At 51.7% G+C, this 22,252-nt stretch overlaps 1 protein-coding gene across 1 annotated transcript in view; it reads left to right on the top strand.

Moving 5' to 3' along the window:
* The window catches only part of XRRA1 (X-ray radiation resistance associated 1), a 152,973-nt gene that overhangs the window by 41,162 nt on the left and 89,559 nt on the right, over nt 1-22,252 (top strand). The window contains exons 3-6 of the mRNA XM_063950934.1: nt 14,895-15,079; nt 15,868-15,939; nt 17,744-17,816; nt 18,037-18,134. Of these exons, the coding sequence (XP_063807004.1) occupies nt 14,895-15,079; nt 15,868-15,939; nt 17,744-17,816; nt 18,037-18,134 (428 nt within the window). The remainder of the gene's footprint in view (nt 1-14,894; nt 15,080-15,867; nt 15,940-17,743; nt 17,817-18,036; nt 18,135-22,252) is intronic.

Genomic DNA, 22,252 nt, shown 5'->3' with positions numbered 1-22,252 from the left:
CACTCGGGTAACTCTTCTCTCCCCAGCATCTGACCCTAACACGCTCTGTGGCTACACTCAGGTAACTCTTCTCTCCCCAGCATCTGACCCTAACACGCTCTGTGGCTACACTCAGGTAACTCTTCTGACCCCAGCATCTGACCCTAACACGCTCTGTGGCTACACTCAGGTAACTCTTCTGACCCCAGCATCTGACCCTAACACGCTCTGTGTCTTCACTCAGGTAACTCTTCTGTCCCCAGCATCTGACCCTAACACGCTCTGTGGCTACACCCAGGTAACTACTCTGACCCCATCATCTGGCCCTAACACGCTCTGTGGCTACACTCAGGTAACTCTTCTGTCCCCAGCATCTGACCCTAACACGCTCTGTGGCTACACTCAGGTAACTCTTCTCTCCCCAGCATCTGGCCCTAACACGCTCTGTGGCTACACTCAGGTAACTCTTCTGTCCCCAGCATCTGACCCTAACACGCTCTGTGGCTACACCCAGGTAACTACTCTGACCCCATCATCTGGCCCTAACACGCTCTGTGGCTACACTCAGGTAACTCTTCTGACCCCAGCATCTGACCCTAACACGCTCTGTGGCTACACTCAGGTAACTCTTCTGACCCCAGCATCTGACCCTAACACGCTCTGTGGCTACACTCAGGTAACTCTTCTCTCCCCAGCATCTGACCCTAACACGCTCTGTGGCTACACTCAGGTAACTCTTCTGACCCCAGCATCTGACCCTAACACGCTCTGTGGCTACACTCAGGTAACTCTTCTGTCCCCAGCATCTGACCCTAACACGCTCTGTGTCTACACTCAGGTAACTCTTCTCTCCCCAGCATCTGACCCTAACACGCTCTGTGGCTACACTCAGGTAACTCTTCTCTCCCCAGCATCTGACCCTAACACGCTCTGTGGCTACACTCAGGTAACTCTTCTGACCCCAGCATCTGACCCTAACACGCTCTGTGGCTACACTCAGGTAACTCTTCTGACCCCAGCATCTGACCCTAACACGCTCTGTGTCTTCACTCAGGTAACTCTTCTGTCCCCAGCATCTGACCCTAACACGCTCTGTGGCTACACCCAGGTAACTACTCTGACCCCATCATCTGGCCCTAACACGCTCTGTGGCTACACTCAGGTAACTCTTCTGTCCCCAGCATCTGACCCTAACACGCTCTGTGGCTACACTCAGGTAACTCTTCTCTCCCCAGCATCTGGCCCTAACACGCTCTGTGGCTACACTCAGGTAACTCTTCTGTCCCCAGCATCTGACCCTAACACGCTCTGTGGCTACACCCAGGTAACTACTCTGACCCCATCATCTGGCCCTAACACGCTCTGTGGCTACACTCAGGTAACTCTTCTGACCCCAGCATCTGACCCTAACACGCTCTGTGGCTACACTCAGGTAACTCTTCTGACCCCAGCATCTGACCCTAACACGCTCTGTGGCTACACTCAGGTAACTCTTCTCTCCCCAGCATCTGACCCTAACACGCTCTGTGGCTACACTCAGGTAACTCTTCTGACCCCAGCATCTGACCCTAACACGCTCTGTGGCTACACTCAGGTAACTCTTCTGTCCCCAGCATCTGACCCTAACACGCTCTGTGGCTACACTCAGGTAACTCTTCTCTCCCCAGCATCTGACCCTAACACGCTCTGTGGCTACACTCAGGTAACTCTTCTGACCCCAGCATCTGACCCTAACACGCTCTGTGGTTACACTCAGGTAACTCTTCTGACCCCAGCATCTGACCCTAACACGCTCTGTGGCTACACTCAGGTTACTCTTCTGACCCCAGCATCTGGCCCTAACACGCTCTGTGGCTACACTCAGGTAACTCTTCTGACCCCAGCATCTGACCCTAACACACTCTGTGGTTACACTCAGGTAACTCTTCTGACCCCAGCATCTGACCCTAACACGCTCTGTGGTTACACTCAGGTAACTCTTCTGACCCCAGCATCTGACCCTAACACGCTCTGTGGCTACACTCAGATAACTCTTCTGACCCCAGCATCTGACCCTAACACGCTCTGTGGTTACACTCAGGTAACTCTTCTGACCTCAGCATCTGACCCTAACACGCTCTGTGGTTACACTCAGGTAACTCTTCTGACCCCAGCATCTGACCCTAACACGCTCTGTGGCTACACTCGGGTAACTCTTCTGTCCCCAGCATCTGACCCTAACACGCTCTGTGGCTACACTCGGGTAACTCTTCTGACACCAGCATCTGACCCTAACACGCTCTGTGGCTACACTCAGATAACTCTTCTGACCCCAGCATCTGACCCTAACACGCTCTGTGGTTACACTCAGGTAACTCTTCTGACCCCAGCATCTGACCCTAACACGCTCTGTGGTTACACTCAGGTAACTCTTCTGACCCCAGCATCTGACCCTAACACGCTCTGTGGTTACACTCAGGTAACTCTTCTGTCCCCAGCATCTGACCCTAACACGCTCTGTGGTTACACTCAGGTAACTCTTCTGACCCCAGCATCTGACCCTAACACGCTCTGTGGCTACACTCAGATAACTCTTCTGACCCCAGCATCTGACCCTAACACGCTCTGTGGCTACACTCAGGTAACTCTTCTGTCCCCAGCATCTGACCCTAACACGCTCTGTGTCTACACTCAGGTAACTCTTCTGTCCCCAGCATCTGGCCCTAACACGCTCTGTGGCTACACTCAGGTAACTCTTCTGTCCCCAGCATCTGACCCTAACACGCTCTGTGGCTACACTCGGGTAACTCTTCTGACCCCAGCATCTCACCCTAACACGCTCTGTGGCTACACTCAGGTAACTCTTCTGTCCCCAGCATCTGGCCCTAACACGCTCTTTGGCTACACTCAGGTAACTCTTCTGTCCCCAGCATCTGACCCTAACACGCTCTGTGGTTACACTCAGGTAACTCTTCTGACCCCAGCATCTGACCCTAACACGCTCTGTGGCTACACTCAGATAACTCTTCTGACCCCAGCATCTGACCCTAACACGCTCTGTGGTTACACTCAGGTAACTCTTCTGTCCCCAGCATCTGACCCTAACACGCTCTGTGGTTACACTCAGGTAACTCTTCTGACCCCAGCATCTGACCCTAACACGCTCTGTGGCTACACTCAGATAACTCTTCTGACCCCAGCATCTGACCCTAACACGCTCTGTGGCTACACTCAGGTAACTCTTCTGACCCCAGCATCTGACCCTAACACGCTCTGTGGCTACCCTCAGGTAACTCTTCTGTCCCCAGCATCTGGCCCTAACACGCTCTGTGTCTACACTCAGGTAACTCTTCTGACCCCAGCATCTGGCCCTAACACGCTCTGTGGCTACACTCAGGTAACTCTTCTGACCCCAGCATCTGACCCTAACACGCTCTGTGGTTACACTCAGGTAACTCTTCTGACCCCAGCATCTGACCCTAACACGCTCTGTGGCTACACTCAGGTTACTCTTCTGACCCCAGCATCTGGCCCTAACACGCTCTGTGGCTACACTCAGGTAACTCTTCTGACCCCAGCATCTGACCCTAACACGCTCTGTGGCTACACTCAGGTAACTCTTCTGTCCCCAGCATCTGGCCCTAACACGCTCTGTGTCTACACTCAGGTAACTCTTCTGACCCCAGCATCTGGCCCTAACACGCTCTGTGGCTACACTCAGGTAACTCTTCTGACCCCAGCATCTGACCCTAACACGCTCTGTGGTTACACTCAGGTAACTCTTCTGACCCCAGCATCTGACCCTAACACGCTCTGTGGCTACACTCAGGTTACTCTTCTGACCCCAGCATCTGGCCCTAACACGCTCTGTGGCTACACTCAGGTAACTCTTCTGACCCCAGCATCTGACCCTAACACGCTCTGTGGCTACACTCAGGTAACTCTTCTGTCCCCAGCATCTGGCCCTAACACGCTCTGTGTCTACACTCAGGTAACTCTTCTGACCCCAGCATCTGACCCTAACACGCTCTCTTTGGCTACACTCAGGTAACTCTTCTGTCCCCAGCATCTGGCCCTAACACGCTCTGTGTCTACACTCAGGTAACTACTCTGACCCCATCATCTGACCCTAACACGCTCTGTGGCTACACTCGGGTAACTCTTCTGACCCCAGCATCTGGCCCTAACACGCTCTGTGGCTACACTCAGGTAACTCTTCTGTCCCCAGCATCTGACCCTAACACGCTCTGTGGCTACACTCAGGTAACTCTTCTGTCCCCAGCATCTGACCCAAACACGCTCTGTGGCTACACTCAGGTAACTCTTCTGTCTCCAGCATCTGACCCTAACACGCTCTGTGGCTACACTCAGGTAACTCTTCTGACCCCAGCATCTGACCCTAACACGCTCTGTGGCTACACTCAGGTAACTCTTCTGACCCCAGCATCTGACCCTAACACGCTCTGTGTCTTCACTCAGGTAACTCTTCTGACCCCAGCATCTGGCCCTAACACGCTCTGTGGCTACACTCAGGTAACTCTTCTGTCCCCAGCATCTGACCCTAACACGCTCTGTGGCTACACTCAGGTAACTCTTCTCTCCCCAGCATCTGACCCTAACACGCTCTGTGGCTACACTCAGGTAACTCTTCTCTCCCCAGCATCTGACCCTAACACGCTCTGTGGCTACACTCAGGTAACTCTTCTGTCCCTAGCATCTGACCCTAACACGCTCTGTGGCTACACTCAGGTAACTCTTCTGTCCCCAGCATCTGACCCTAACACGCTCTGTGGCTACACTCAGGTAACTCTTCTGTCCCCAGCATCTGGCCCTAACACGCTCTGTGTCTACACTCAGGTAACTCTTCTCTCCCCAGCATCTGACCCTAACACGCTCTGTGGCTACACTCAGGTAACTCTTCTCTCCCCAGCATCTGACCCTAACACGCTCTGTGGCTACACTCAGGTAACTCTTCTGACCCCAGCATCTGACCCTAACACGCTCTGTGGCTACACTCAGGTAACTCTTCTGACCCCAGCATCTGACCCTAACACGCTCTGTGGCTACACTCAGGTAACTCTTCTGACCCCAGCATCTGACCCTAACACGCTCTGTGGCTACACTCAGGTAACTCTTCTGACCCCAGCATCTGACCCTAACACGCTCTGTGTCTTCACTCAGGTAACTCTTCTGACCCCAGCATCTGGCCCTAACACGCTCTGTGGCTAAACTCAGGTAACTCTTCTGACCCCAGCATCTGACCCTAACACGCTCTGTGGCTACACTCAGGTAACTCTTCTGACCCCAGCATCTGACCCTAACACGCTCTGTGTCTTCACTCAGGTAACTCTTCTGTCCCCAGCATCTGGCCCTAACACGCTCTGTGTCTACACTCAGGTAACTCTTCTCTCCCCAGCATCTGACCCTAACACGCTCTGTGGCTACACTCAGGTAACTCTTCTCTCCCCAGCATCTGACCCTAACACGCTCTGTGGCTACACTCAGGTAACTCTTCTGACCCCAGCATCTGACCCTAACACGCTCTGTGGCTACACTCAGGTAACTCTTCTGACCCCAGCATCTGACCCTAACACGCTCTGTGTCTTCACTCAGGTAACTCTTCTGTCCCCAGCATCTGACCCTAACACGCTCTGTGGCTACACCCAGGTAACTACTCTGACCCCATCATCTGGCCCTAACACGCTCTGTGGCTACACTCAGGTAACTCTTCTGTCCCCAGCATCTGACCCTAACACGCTCTGTGGCTACACTCAGGTAACTCTTCTCTCCCCAGCATCTGGCCCTAACACGCTCTGTGGCTACACTCAGGTAACTCTTCTGTCCCCAGCATCTGACCCTAACACGCTCTGTGGCTACACCCAGGTAACTACTCTGACCCCATCATCTGGCCCTAACACGCTCTGTGGCTACACTCAGGTAACTCTTCTGACCCCAGCATCTGACCCTAACACGCTCTGTGGCTACACTCAGGTAACTCTTCTGACCCCAGCATCTGACCCTAACACGCTCTGTGGCTACACTCAGGTAACTCTTCTCTCCCCAGCATCTGACCCTAACACGCTCTGTGGCTACACTCAGGTAACTCTTCTGACCCCAGCATCTGACCCTAACACGCTCTGTGGCTACACTCAGGTAACTCTTCTGACCCCAGCATCTGACCCTAACACGCTCTGTGGCTACACTCAGGTAACTCTTCTGTCCCCAGCATCTGACCCTAACACGCTCTGTGGCTACACTCAGGTAACTCTTCTCTCCCCAGCATCTGACCCTAACACGCTCTGTGGCTACACTCAGGTAACTCTTCTGACCCCAGCATCTGGCCCTAACACGCTCTGTGTCTACACTCAGGTAACTCTTCTGTCCCCAGCATCTGACCCTAACACGCTCTGTGGCTACACTCAGGTAACTCATCTGACCCCAGCATCTGACCCTAACACGCTCTGTGGCTACACTCGGGTAACTCTTCTGACCCCAGCATCTGACCCTAACACGCTCTCTTTGGCTACACTAAGGTAACTCTTCTGACCCTATCATCTGGCCCTAACACGCTCTGTGGCTACACTCAGGTAACTCATCTGACCCCAGCATCTGACCCTAACACGCTCTGTGGCTACACTCGGGTAACTCTTCTGACCCCAGCATCTGACCCTAACACGCTCTCTTTGGCTACACTAAGGTAACTCTTCTGACCCTAGCATCTGGCCCTAACACGCTCTGTGGTTACGCTCAGGTAACTCTTCTGACCCCAGCATCTGACCCTAACACGCTCTGTGGCTACACTCAGGTAACTCTTCTGACCCCAGCATCTGACCCTAACACGCTCTGTGGTTACACTCAGGTAACTCTTCTGTCCCCAGCATCTGACCCTAACACGCTCTGTGGTTACACTCAGGTAACTCTTCTGACCCCAGCATCTGACCCTAACACGCTCTGTGGCTACACTCAGATAACTCTTCTGACCCCAGCATCTGACCCTAACACGCTCTGTGGCTACACTCAGGTAACTCTTCTGACCCCAGCATCTGACCCTAACACGCTCTGTGGCTACCCTCAGGTAACTCTTCTGTCCCCAGCATCTGGCCCTAACACGCTCTGTGTCTACACTCAGGTAACTCTTCTGACCCCAGCATCTGGCCCTAACACGCTCTGTGGCTACACTCAGGTAACTCTTCTGACCCCAGCATCTGACCCTAACACGCTCTGTGGCTACACTCAGGTAACTCTTCTGACCCCAGCATCTGACCCTAACACGCTCTGTGGTTACACTCGGGTAACTCTTCTGACCCCAGCATCTGACCCTAACACGCTCTGTGGCTACACTCAGGTAACTCTTCTGACCCCAGCATCTGGCCCTAACACGCTCTGTGGCTACACTCAGGTAACTCTTCTGACCCCAGCATCTGACCCTAACACGCTCTGTGTCTACACTCAGGTAACTCATCTGACCCCAGCATCTGACCCTAACACGCTCTGTGGCTACACTCGGGTAACTCTTCTGACCACAGCATCTGACCCTAACACGCTCTCTTTGGCTACACTAAGGTAACTCTTCTGACCCCAGCATCTGACCCTAACACGCTCTGTGGCTACACTCAGGTAACTCTTCTGTCCCCAGCATCTGGCCCTAACACGCTCTGTGGTTACGCTCAGGTAACTCTTCTGACCCCAGCATCTGACCCTAACACGCTCTGTGGCTACACTCAGGTAACTCTTCTGACCCCAGCACCTGGCCCTAACACGCTCTGTGGCAACACTCAGGTAACTCTTCTGTCCCCAGCATCTGACCCTAACACGCTCTGTGGCTACATTCAGGTAACTCTTCTGACCCCAGCATCTGACCCTAACACGCTCTGTGGCTACACTCAGGTAACTCTTCTATCCCCAGCATCTGGCCCTAACACGCTCTGTGGCTACACTCAGGTAACTCTTCTGTCCCCAGCATCTGGCCCTAACACGCTCTGTGGCTACACTCAGGTAACTCTTCTGACCCCAGCATCTGGCCCTAACACGCTCTGTGGTTACGCTCAGGTAACTCAACTGACCCCAGCATCTGACCCTAACACGCTCTGTGGTTACGCTCAGGTAACTCAACTGACCCCAGCATCTGACCCTAACACGCTCTGTGGCTACACTCAGGTAACTCTTCTGACCCCAGCATCTGACCCTAACACGCTCTGTGGCTACACTCAGGTAACTCTTCTGACCCCAGCATCTGACCCTAACACGCTCTGTGGCTACACTCAGGTAACTCTTCTGACCCCAGCATCTGGCCCTAACACGCTCTGTGGCTACACTCGGGTAACTCTTCTGACCCCAGCATCTGACCCTAACACGCTCTGTGGTTACGCTCAGGTAACTCAACTGACCCCAGCATCTGACCCTAACACGCTCTGTGGCTACACTCAGGTAACTCTTCTCTCCCCAGCATCTGACCCTAACACGCTCTGTGGCTACACTCGGGTAACTCTTCTGACCCCAGCATCTGGCCCTAACACGCTCTGTGGTTACACTCGGGTAACTCTTCTGACCCCAGCATCTGACCCTAACACGCTCTGTGGCTACACTCGGGTAACTCTTCTGACCCCAGCATCTGACCCTAACACGCTCTGTGGCTACACTCAGGTAAGTCTTCTGACACCAGCATCTGACCCTAACACGCTCTGTGGCTACACTCAGGTAACTCTTCTGACCCCAGCACCTGGCCCTAACACGCTCTGTGGCAACACTCAGGTAACTCTTCTGTCCCCAGCATCTGACCCTAACACGCTCTGTGGCTACATTCAGGTAACTCTTCTGACCCCAGCATCTGACCCTAACACGCTCTGTGGCTACACTCAGGTAACTCTTCTGTCCCCAGCATCTGACCCTAACAAGCTCTGTGGCTACACTCAGGTAACTCTTCTGACCCCAGCATCTGACCCTAACACGCTCTGTGGCTACACTCAGGTAACTCTTCTGTCCCCAGCATCTGGCCCTAACACGCTCTGTGGCTACACTCAGGTAACTCTTATGACCCCAGCATCTGGCCCTAACACGCTCTGTGGCTACACTCAGGTAACTCTTATGACCCCAGCATCTGGCCCTAACACGCTCTATGACTACACTCGGGTAACTCTTCTCTCCCCAGCATCTGACCCTAACACGCTCTGTGGCTACACTCGGGTAACTCTTCTGTCCCCAGCATCTGACCCTAACACGCTCTGTGGCTACACTCAGATAACTCTTCTGACCCCAGCATCTGGCCCTAACACGCTCTATGACTACACTCAGGTAACTCTTCTCTCCCCAGCATCTGACCCTAACACGCTCTGTGGCTACACTCAGGTAATTCTTCTGTCCCCAGCATCTGGCCCTAACACGCTCTGTGGCTACACTCAGGTAACTCTTCTGTCCCCAGCAACTGACCCTAACAAGCTCTGTGGCTACACTCAGGTAACTCTTCTGACCCCAGCATCTGGCCCTAACACGCTCTGTGGCTACACTCAGGTAACTCTTCTGACCCCAGCATCTGACCCTAACACGCTCTGTGGCTACACTCAGGTAACTCTTCTGACCCCAGCATCTGACCCTAACACGCTCTGTGGCTACACTCCGGTAACTCTTCTGACACCAGCATCTGACCCTAACACGCTCTGTGGCTACACTCAGGTAACTCTTCTGACACCAGCATCTGACCCTAACACGCTCTGTGGCTACACTCAGGTAACTCTTCTGACCCCAGCACCTGGCCCTAACACGCTCTGTGGCTACACTCAGGGTCAGATGCTGGGGTCAGAAGAGTTACCTGAGTGTAGCCACAGAGCGTGTTAGGGCCAGGTGCTGGGGTCAGAAGAGTTACCTGAGTGTAGCCACAGAGCGTGTTAGGGTCAGATGCTGGGGTCAGAAGAGTTACCTAACACGCTCTGTGGCTACATTCAGGTAACTCTTCTGACCCTAGCATCTGGCCCTAACACGCTCTGTGGCTACACTCAGGTAACTCTCCCGGCCCTAGCATCTGGCCCTAACACGCTCTGTGGTTACGCTCAGGTAACTCTTCTGACCCCAGCATCTGACCCTAACACGCTCTGTGGCTACACTCAGGTAACTCTTCTGTCCCCAGCATCTGGCCCTAACACGCTCTGTGGTTACGCTCAGGTAACTCTTCTGACCCCAGCATCTGACCCTAACACGCTCTGTGGCTACACTCAGGTAACTCTTCTGACCCCAGCACCTGGCCCTAACACGCTCTGTGGCAACACTCAGGTAACTCTTCTGTCCCCAGCATCTGACCCTAACACGCTCTGTGGCTACATTCAGGTAACTCTTCTGACCCCAGCATCTGACCCTAACACGCTCTGTGGCTACACTCAGGTAACTCTTCTATCCCCAGCATCTGGCCCTAACACGCTCTGTGGCTACACTCAGGTAACTCTTCTGTCCCCAGCATCTGGCCCTAACACGCTCTGTGGCTACACTCAGGTAACTCTTCTGACCCCAGCATCTGGCCCTAACACGCTCTGTGGTTACGCTCAGGTAACTCAACTGACCCCAGCATCTGACCCTAACACGCTCTGTGGCTACACTCAGGTAACTCTTCTGACCCCAGCATCTGACCCTAACACGCTCTGTGGCTACACTCAGGTAACTCTTCTGACCCCAGCATCTGACCCTAACACGCTCTGTGGCTACACTCAGGTAACTCTTCTGACCCCAGCATCTGGCCCTAACACGCTCTGTGGTTACGCTCAGGTAACTCAACTGACCCCAGCATCTGACCCTAACACGCTCTGTGGCTACACTCAGGTAACTCTTCTGACCCCAGCATCTGACCCTAACACGCTCTGTGGCTACACTCAGGTAACTCTTCTGACCCCAGCATCTGACCCTAACACGCTCTGTGGCTACACTCAGGTAACTCTTCTGACCCCAGCTTCTGGCCCTAACACGCTCTGTGGCTACACTCGGGTAACTCTTCTGACCCCAGCATCTGACCCTAACACGCTCTGTGGTTACGCTCAGGTAACTCAACTGACCCCAGCATCTGACCCTAACACGCTCTGTGGCTACACTCAGGTAACTCTTCTCTCCCCAGCATCTGACCCTAACACGCTCTGTGGCTACACTCGGGTAACTCTTCTGACCCCAGCATCTGGCCCTAACACGCTCTGTGGTTACACTCGGGTAACTCTTCTGACCCCAGCATCTGACCCTAACACGCTCTGTGGCTACACTCGGGTAACTCTTCTGACCCCAGCATCTGACCCTAACACGCTCTGTGGCTACACTCAGGTAAGTCTTCTGACACCAGCATCTGACCCTAACACGCTCTGTGGCTACACTCAGGTAACTCTTCTGACCCCAGCACCTGGCCCTAACACGCTCTGTGGCAACACTCAGGTAACTCTTCTGTCCCCAGCATCTGACCCTAACACGCTCTGTGGCTACATTCAGGTAACTCTTCTGACCCCAGCATCTGACCCTAACACGCTCTGTGGCTACACTCAGGTAACTCTTCTGTCCCCAGCATCTGACCCTAACAAGCTCTGTGGCTACACTCAGGTAACTCTTCTGACCCCAGCATCTGACCCTAACACGCTCTGTGGCTACACTCAGGTAACTCTTCTGTCCCCAGCATCTGGCCCTAACACGCTCTGTGGCTACACTCAGGTAACTCTTATGACCCCAGCATCTGGCCCTAACACGCTCTGTGGCTACACTCAGGTAACTCTTCTGACCCCAGCATCTGGCCCTAACACGCTCTATGACTACACTCAGGTAACTCTTCTCTCCCCAGCATCTGACCCTAACACGCTCTGTGGCTACACTCCGGTAACTCTTCTGTCCCCAGCATCTGACCCTAACACGCTCTGTGGCTACACTCAGATAACTCTTCTGACCCCAGCATCTGGCCCTAACACGCTCTATGACTACACTCAGGTAACTCTTCTCTCCCCAGCATCTGACCCTAACACGCTCTGTGGCTACACTCAGGTAATTCTTCTGTCCCCAGCATCTGGCCCTAACACGCTCTGTGGCTACACTCAGGTAACTCTTCTGTCCCCAGCATCTGACCCTAACAAGCTCTGTGGCTACACTCAGGTAACTCTTCTGACCCCAGCATCTGGCCCTAACACGCTCTGTGGCTACACTCAGGTAACTCTTCTGACCCCAGCATCTGACCCTAACACGCTCTGTGGCTACACTCAGGTAACTCAACTGACCCCAGCATCTGACCCTAACACGCTCTGTGGCTACACTCAGGTAACTCTTCTGTCCCCAGCATCTGGCCCTAACACGCTCTGTGGCTACACTCGGGTAACTTTTCTGACCCCAGCATCTGACCCTAACACGCTCTGTGGCTACACTCAGGTAACTCTTCTGACACCAGCATCTGACCCTAACACGCTCTGTGGCTACACTCAGGTAACTCTTCTGACACCAGCATCTGACCCTAACACGCTCTGTGGCTACACTCAGGTAACTCTTCTGACCCCAGCATCTGACCCTAACACGCTCTGTGGCAACACTCAGGTAACTCTTCTGTCCCCAGCATCTGACCCTAACACGCTCTGTGGCTACACTCGGGTAACTCTTCTGACCCCAGCATCTGACCCTAACACGCTCTGTGGCTACACTCAGGTAACTCTTCTGTCCCCAGCATCTGACCCTAACACGCTCTGTGGCTACACTCGGGTAACTCTTCTGACCCCAGCATCTGACCCTAACACGCTCTGTGGCTACACTCAGGTAACTCTTCTGTCCCCAGCATCTGACCCTAACACGCTCTGTGGCTACACTCAGGTAACTCTTCTGTCCCCAGCATCTGACCCTAACACGCTCTGTGGCTACACTCAGGTAACTCTTCTGACCCCAGCATCTGACCCTAACACGCTCTGTGGCTACACTCGGGTAACTCTTCTGACCCCAGCATCTGACCTAACACGCTCTGTGGCTACACTCAGGTAACTCTTCTGTCTCCAGCATCTGACCCTAACACGCTCTGTGGTTACACTGAGATAACTCTACTGACCCCAGCATCTGACCCTAATACGCTCTGTGGCTACACTCAGGTAACTCCTCTGACCTCAGCATCTGACCCTAACACGCTCTGTGGCTACACTCGGGTAACTCTTCTGACCCCAGCATCTGACCCTAACACACTCTATGACTACACTCAGGTAACTCTTCTGTCCCCAGCATCTGACCCTAACACGCTCTGTGGCTACACTCAGGTAACTCTTCTGACCCCAGCATCTGACCCTAACACGCTCTGTGTCTTCACTCAGGTAACTCTTCTGTCCCCAGCATCTGACCCTAACACGCTCTGTGGCTACACTCAGGTAACTCTTCTGACCCCAGCATCTGACCCTAACACGCTCTGTGGCTACACTCAGGTAACTCTTCTGTCCCCAGCATCTGGCCCTAATTCGCTCTGTGGCTACACTCAGGTAACTCTTCTGACCCCAGCATCTGACCCTAACACGCTCTGTGGCTACACTCAGGTAACTCTTCTGACCCCAGCATCTGACCCTAACACGCTCTGTGTCTTCACTCAGGTAACTCTTCTGTCCCCAGCATCTGACCCTAACACGCTCTGTGGCTACACTCAGGTAACTCTTCTGTCCCCAGCATCTGACCCTAACACGCTCTGTGGCTACACTCAGGTAACTCTTCTGACCCCAGCATCTGACCCTAACACGCTCTGTGTCTTCACTCAGATAACTCTTCTGTCCCCAGCATCTGACCCTAACACGCTCTGTGTCTTCACTCAGGTAACTCTACTGACCCCAGCATCTGACCCTAACACGCTCTGTGGCTACACTCAGATAACTCTTCTGTCCCCAGCATCTGACCCTAACACGCTCTGTGGCTACACTCAGGTAACTCTTCTGTCCCCAGCATCTGACCCTAACACGCTCTGTGGCTACACTCAGGTAATTCTTCTGACCCCAGCATCTGACCCTAACACGCTCTGTGTCTTCACTCAGATAACTCTTCTGTCCCCAGCATCTGACCCTAACACGCTCTGTGGCTACACTCAGGTAACTCTTCTGACCCCAGCATCTGACCCTAACACGCTCTGTGTCTTCACTCAGATAACTCTTCTGTCCCCAGCATCTGACCCTAACACGCTCTGTGTCTTCACTCAGGTAACTCTACTGACCCCAGCATCTGACCCTAACACGCTCTGTGGCTACACTCAGATAACTCTTCTGTCCCCAGCATCTGACCCTAACACGCTCTGTGGCTACACTCAGGTAACTCTTCTGTCCCCAGCATCTGACCCTAACACGCTCTGTGGCTACACTCAGGTAACTCTTCTGACCCCAGCATCTGACCCTAACACGCTCTGTGGCTACACTCAGGTAACTCTTCTGTCCCCAGCATCTGACCCTAACACGCTCTGTGGTTACACTGAGATAACTCTACTGACCCCAGCATCTGACCCTAATACGCTCTGTGGCTACACTCAGGTAACTCTTCTGACCCCAGCATCTGACCCTAACACGCTCTGTGGCTACACTCGGGTAACTCTTCTGACCCCAGCACCTGGCCCTAACACGCTCTGTGGCTACACTCAGGTAACTCTTCTGACCCCAGCATCTGGCCCTAACACGCTCTATGACTACACTCAGGTAACTCTTCTCTCCCCAGCATCTGACCCTAACACGCTCTGTGGCTACACTCAGGTAACTCTTCTGTCCCCAGCATCTGACCCTAACACGCTCTGTGGCTACACTCAGATAACTCTTCTGACCCCAGCATCTGGCCCTAATTCGCTCTGTGTCTAGCTCAGGTAACTTTTCCGGCCCCAGCATCTGACCGTGTCATAGACAGAATGAGGAATTGTAGCGCTTTCTTTCCTGCACAGATGAGAAGTGTTGCAGGTAGCGTTCCTCTAAGTGTAATATGTGATAATATCTCTGTCTTCCCAGGGGCCGGTCATTGGCTGATGGCCCAGAGGGATGTCCAGGACCAGACATTGCGGCCTGTGGTTTGCTCCGCATCTGCAGAACAGAAGAACAAATCCGACACCAAGAACATTACACGTCGCAGCAGTATCGGGCCCTCACGAGAGCTGACAGAGGGGCCACAGTGCGTCCTGGATACTGTGTTCCTGGTAGGCAATAATGCCCCTTCTCAGTGATATTGCACCAGGAATATATAGGAGATGAGGATGTGGGAATTTAGGGGCTCCCCCATATGTTAGCGGTGATAAATAGGAAGTGACAAGAATCAGACCAGCGAGCAGAACCCTCCCTGTGTCTATGACCAATGAGAGTGACCAGCGCACGACAAGGCTGGTGGTTTTGTAGATACTACAGCATTACAAAAAATAATGTAAATATATTTATTGTGGAGACATTAAATACATTTAATATACTTTAAATTAAAAATATTTAATATAATTTATTCAAAATGGAACATCAGTTTAAAATGGTTATAAATCCATATAAAATGGGTATAAATCAGTAATAAATGGATTCAAATCCCTTGGCACCACTGCGGAAGAGAAAAACACATATGCGCATATAGTATGTAACCAACATTAATAAATCCAAGATAAAAACAGTCAAAATAGCTCCTATATGGAAGACTGCTGGGTGGGTGGTGTCATTCCGCCTGGTTCACGTCACAAATATATCCAGGGAAGCAATGTATATCCCTTGCAGTGAAAGGAAGTGTCCACACCTCCACCGCGGTAGTAGCAATGTAAAGTGATCCGAGACTTCTGGCTTCTCCGGCTCCTTGCTCTGTCACCGTGCGATTTATACTGCAGGATGACTGGTTATAAATGAAAGCTCATAGGTGATCAGCCGCTTATATCATACAATCAGCCCGCTATATCCTGGCTGAGTGTCCATGTTCTACCACCCATGGTGAGCCGTCCACCGGTTTCTCTTGCAGATGAGGATTCATCACCTGAAGAAGCCCTCGGACCTGTGCGCCGTGGATGTGAGCGACAGGAACCTGACTTCTGTAAGTGAGAGGTTTGCTGAGCCAGCGAGAGAGAGAGAGAGTGCTGGTGTCTCCGAGACAGTTCCTTATTCCTCCTCCCTTGTGTCTTCTCCAGAGCTAAGCGTCCCACTGTACCCGGTCCAAGCCTGGCACACTTACCCCATTCTTCTGTATTACGAGATATAATAATTACTTTGTCCAAAACTAAGAATAAGATGTCACATCTGTTTTCATTGTATATAGTTAAGGCCCATACACATTAGACGATGTTGCTCTGTGAGCGACATCGTCTAACGTTTCCCCCTCCCGGGCCGGCCGGTCGGCGGGCGCCTGTACGCACTGAGCGATATGACCGCTCATATCGCTCAGTGACGTCACGCCCCCGCCAGCCCTGCATGAAGGTCGTGGACGACAGTCCACATCCTTCATGCATGCCTGACCGACAGCGACGATCGTTGCCGACCCGCGGGGCCGCGCATCGGTCGTCACTGGCGGCATACACACTTAACGATATAATGAGCGACGTCGCTCAAGGAGGGGGAAAATGAGCGACGTCGCTCATTATATCGTTAAGTGTGTATGGACCTTTACTGTCCTGGTTGGTCTTTCAGTGGTTGGCAGGGCAAGCTGGAACTTACGTAGCCCAGGACAGCACCTAAGACTGCGTTACAGTAACAAGCAAATGATATACTGTATATAGATCCTCACTGTCACTGTATAATAATGGCCACATAGAGCCGTTATCATCCCCTCTGTATAATGGGGTCATTCCGAGTTGATTGCAGCAGCAAGTTTGTTAGCAGTTGGGCAAAACCATGTGCACTGCAGGGGAGGCAGATATAACATATGCAGAGAGAGTTAGATTTGGGTGGGGTGTGTTTTTCTGTGCAGGGTAAATACTGTCTGCTTTATTTTTACACTGCCATTTAGATTTCAGTTTGAACATACCCCACCCAAATCTAACTCTCTCTGCACATGTTATATCTGCTCCCCATGCAGTGCACATGGTTTTGCCCAATTGCTAACAAACTTGCTGCTGTGATCAACTCAGAATTAGGCTCACTGGGGGCCATTCCGAGTTGATCGCTAGCTGCCGTTGTTCGCAGCACAGCGATCAGGCTAAAAATCGGCATTTCTGCGCACGCGCGACGAACTTTTACAAAAGCCAATGTAGTTTTACACAAGCTCTAGCGACGCTTTTCAGGCGCACTGCTGGCCGCAGAGTGATTGACAGGAAGTGGGTGTTTCTGGGTGGTAACTGACCGTTTTCGGGGAGTGTGTGTAAAAACACAGGCTTGTCAGAGAAAAACGCAGGAGTGGCTGGGGAAACGTAGGCGTGGCTGGGCGAACGCAGGGCGTGTTCATGACGTCAAAACAGGAACTAAATAGTCTGTAGTGATCGCAAGCTAGGAGTAGGTCTCGAGCTACTCAGAAACTGCACAATCTATTTTTGTAGCCGCGCTGCGATCCTTTCGTTCGCACGTCTGCTAAGATAAGATACACTCCCAGGGGGCGGCGGCTTAGCGTTTGCACGGCTGCTAAAAGCAGCTAGCGAGCGATCAACTCGGAATGACCCCCAATATTCCTAGCTGTCCTGTGTTCTGTATGACTCATCCGCTGCACTATGCTGCATGGAAAGTAATGCTACAGCTGGCCGAATGCCAGAAACCTGCTGCAAGTGATGACGTTTTAGCCTATTTAAAGCAGCATTAATTTTTTTTAAAGGCAAAACCAATCTGGTTTCGCCTTTACAAAAATGCTGTTGTAATACTAGCTGCTGTTACGTAGTTGTAATATGTAATATGCTCTTTGCCGTTCAACTTAGGCCAAGGAGGAAGAGTTTGGCCAGTTCACCTGTGTCGCGTACATGAATGCAGCGGAGAATATGCTGACTCTCGGTAAGCGCCGAATCTTCTGACGCAACTTTAACCTTTATATAAAACAAGTGGGTTCTCTGAGCCAACACCGGATAACCTCTATGTGCATCTTGTTACACTCAGGGAAATGATTGCGATAGTATCAGCTGTAATTTTTCTGCATGTTTTTGCCAGATTATCGATCAACAGATTATCATCATGTTTCCTATTCTTGGTTTTACCATTAACTTTTGTCATCCAGAGAGTTTCCGGACGTTTCCCGGTCTCCGAGAACTCGATCTGTCTATGAATGGGATCCGCAGGATAAGTGTAAGCATCGGAGACTTCCTGCAGCTGGAGGTGAGTGACCGGGCCGCTGTGACAAAGTGTCTGTGACCAGGGCATTGTCAAACATTGCACTTGGGCCTATTTCATGTATGTAAGTAAAGCATAAAAAGCAAGCAACTGGGCAAAGCCATGCTGAACTGCAGGTGGGGCAGATGTAACATGTGCAGAGAGAGTTAAAAGTTGGACGGGGTGTGTTCAAACTGAAATCTAAATTGCAGTGTAAAATAAAGCAGTCTAACGTGTGGGCTACATGCAAAAGCAGCCAGTATTTACCCTGCACAGAAACAATATAAATGTATTCGCTCCACTGCCGCTAATCCCCCCTCCCGCCTCGCGAACGCCTCTGCCAATCAGTCAGTCAGAGGTGTTGGCACATGTGAGATTCCGTCACACCTCGCAGTGTGCACACGCGCAGTGGGGCTTTGCACAGGGCATCAGCATGCGAACACTGCGGCAGTAGCGTTCCGTGCTGGATTAGGCCCATAGTCCATTATAACACAGCATCTCCCAGTGCTTCTCCTATAAATGAGAGACAACCAGTACAGACCAATGTAGGTAAAAAAAAAGCGAAAGCTCTAACTGACCTGAGAAATTTGAAAAATACTCAAAATACATTTTAAAGTTAATTTCCGTATGTTATTGACGCTGGTACAACCCGTAAGTGGCGTCAATACACAAGAGGACTCTGGTAATTGTGCAGTTTTGTGGATTTTGGCCCTCATTCCGAGTTGATCGCTAGCTGCCGATGTTCGCTGCGTAGCGATCATTTAAAAAACCGGCAAAACTATGCATGCGTATGTACGGGTACAAAGAGCATCGTTGTTTTGCATTGCTTCTAGCGACTATTCCGTTCGCACAGCTGATTGCAAAGAGATTGACAGGAAGTGAGTGTTTGCGGGTGTCAACTGACCGTTTTCTGGGAGTGTTTTGGAAAAACGCAGGCGTGTCCAGGCGTTTGCTGGGCGGGTGTCCGACGTCAATTCCAGGACCTTCGTCGCAGCAATCATCGCACAGAATAAGTATCTACAGGGCTGGTCTTGTTTTGCACAAAATGTTTTTGTACCACTTGGCTGCACAGGCGTTCGCACACTTGCAAAGTGAAAATACTCTCCCCGGTGGGCTGCGGCATAGCGTTTGCACGGCTGCTAAAAGTAGCTAGCGAGCGATCAACTCGGAATGAGGGCCATGTCATTTTATTGTCAAGCCTTGAAAACAGAAACATGATATTGTATGAATGAAAAATTATTAATGTCCGTGATCAGAAATAAGAACTCGCAGAAAACGGCTGTTTCGCCGCCACTAAAGGTAAGAATATGTAATAAACAAATAGAATTGATATCTTCAGTTTCAGAGAGAAGCTGCAGCCTAGCTCTGTAACAATGGGCTAAAGTCCGGCCTGTATGGAAGTGTCGCCAGGAAGCGGCTGTGCAATTCCATTTCATTCAAATGCGGGAGGAGGCGTCTGTAGGAGATAGACGCCTCCTGTTAGTAACAGTGAGATATGAATGCTGCATCTGAGGACGCAACCTCAGATCATCATCGCAACCATCAGTTGCGATTCGTGATGATTACAGGCAGCGGTCAGCCTGCATAAGCTGAAGCGTACTCATGCTGGCCGCTGGATCCTCTCTCCAAGCACCGCAGCTTACGGGGCTGCGAAAAACATGGCGAGAACCCATTCTGCACTTACGATGAACGGGCCTTGGGCCTGCACATTCCCCCCCAAACATCGGATTTGCACGTAAACCATCGGGTTTGGTACAAATAGGAATTAGTCCACTGCAGGGAGAACTGAGGGGTTCTCAATGTCTGGCAATGTCAATTATTTATTTTACAATTGCTGCAATTTTTCTCTTTCATTTGCTGATTGCTTCTCTGGAGTCACAAGCGAGTGGAATAAATATTGTGCATTAGACATATCTGTCACACAAGCCTCAATTTACACCTACTGTACCAGAAAAGAATATCGGAGATGTCGTATATCACAATGATCACAGGAAGCCATTACTCTCAGATATATGGCTGGATTACTCAGAACCACTTATTAACCATATATATGCCTGGGTCACGGCTTCACGCTTTTCTTTCTCTACATCACCCAAGCTTTGAAATATAGTGAATCATTATATGTAAAATAAAATGTCTAAGACAAGAAATTCAAATGTCTGCATTCTACCTTCAAACAAGTAACATTTACACACATCAATCATATCTTGATATACACATGCAGCCCTGTCCTCACACATCACTATATACTCTGTGCTGCTGGGGACTCCTGCCACTATATAACTCTCAATCTGCAGCTTCCTGCTGCCTCCATTCCCCTCCTCACATCATGTCACTGCCCCTGTAACATGCAGCCCTGTCCTCACTGATACATCACTCATCTCCTGATATACTCTGTGCTGCTGGGGACCCTGCTCCTCCCACTGTATAACTCTCAGTCTGTGACTTCCTGCTGCCTCCATTCCCCCCTCACATCATGTCACTGCCCCTGTAACATGCAGCCCTGTCCTCACTGATACATCACTCATCTCCTGATATACTCTGTGCTGCTGGGGACACAGCTCCTTCCACTATATAACTCTCAGTCTGTGGCTTCCTGCTGCCTCCATTCCCCTCCTCACATCATGTCACTGCCCCTGTCACATGCAGTCCTGTCCTCACTGACACATCACTCATCTCCTGATATACTCTGTGCTGCTGGTGAGCCTGCTCCTTCCACTATATAACTCTCAGTCTGTGGCTTCCTGCTGCCTCCATTCCCCTCCTCACATCATGTCACTGCCCCTGTCACATGCAGCCCTGTCCTCACTGACACATCACTCATCTCCTGATATACTCTGTGCTGCTGGGGACCCTGCTCCTCACACTATATAACTGTCAGTCTGTGGCTTCATGCTTCCTCCATTCCCCTCCTCACATCATGTCACTGCCCCTGTCACATGCAGCCCTGCTCTCACTGACACATCACTCATCTCCTGATATACTCTGTGCTGCTGGGGACCCTGCTCATTAATATATATAACTCCCAGTCTGTGGCTTCCTGCTGCCTCCATTCCCCTCCTCACATCATGTCACTGCCCCTGTCACATGCAGCCCTGTCCTCACTGACACATCACTCATCTCCTTATATACTCTGTGCTGCTGGGGGACCCTGCTCCTTCCACTATATAACTCTCAGTCTGTGGCTTCCTGCTGCCTCCATTCCCCTCCTCACATCATGTCACTGCCCCTGTCACATGCAGCTCTGTCCTCACTGACACATCACTCATCTCCTGATATACTCTGTGCTGCTGGGGACCCTGCTCCTCCCACTATATAAGTCTCAGTCTGTGGCTTCCTGCTGACTCCATTCCCCTCCTCACATCATGTCACTGTCCCTGTCACATGCAGCCCTGTCCTCACTGACACATCTCTCATCTCCTGATATACTCTGTGCTGCTGGGGACCCTGCTCCTTCCACTATATAACTCTCAGTCTGTGGCTTCCTGCTGCCTCCATTCCCCTCCTCACATCATGTCACTGCCCCTGTCACATGCAGCTCTGTCCTCACTGACACATCACTCATCTCCTGATATACTCTGTGCTGCTGGGGACCCTGCTCCTTCCACTATATAACTCTCAGTCTGTGGCTTCCTGCTGCCTCCATTCCCCTCCTCACATCATGTCACTGCCCCTGTCACATGCAGCTCTGTCCTCACTGACACATCACTCATCTCCTGATATACTCTGTGCTGCTGGGGACCCTGCTCCTTCCACTATATAACTCTCAGTCTGTGGCTTCCTGCTGCCTCCATTCCCCTCCTCACATCATGTCACTGCCCCTGTCACATGCAGCCCTGCTCTCACTGACGCATCACTCATCTCCTGATATACTCTGTGCTGCTGGGGACCCTGCTCCTCCCACTATATATCTCCCAGTTTGCAACTTCCTGCTGCTACCTCCATTCCCCTCCTCACATCATGTCACATGCAGCCCTGTCCTCACTGACACATCACTCATCTCCTGATATACTCTGTGCTGCTGGGGACCCTGCTCCTCCCACTATATAACTCTCAGTCTGTGGCTTCCTGCTTCCTCCATTCCCCTCCTCACATCCTGTCACCGCCCCTTTGTGCTTCTGTGT

The sequence above is a fragment of the Pseudophryne corroboree genome, chromosome 2 (genome assembly GCF_028390025.1).
Source record: "Pseudophryne corroboree isolate aPseCor3 chromosome 2, aPseCor3.hap2, whole genome shotgun sequence".
In the NCBI taxonomy this organism is placed as follows: Eukaryota; Metazoa; Chordata; class Amphibia; order Anura; family Myobatrachidae; genus Pseudophryne; species Pseudophryne corroboree.
Note: the sequence above shows the minus strand (reverse complement) of the source record. Positions and strands in the feature narration are given on the sequence as shown.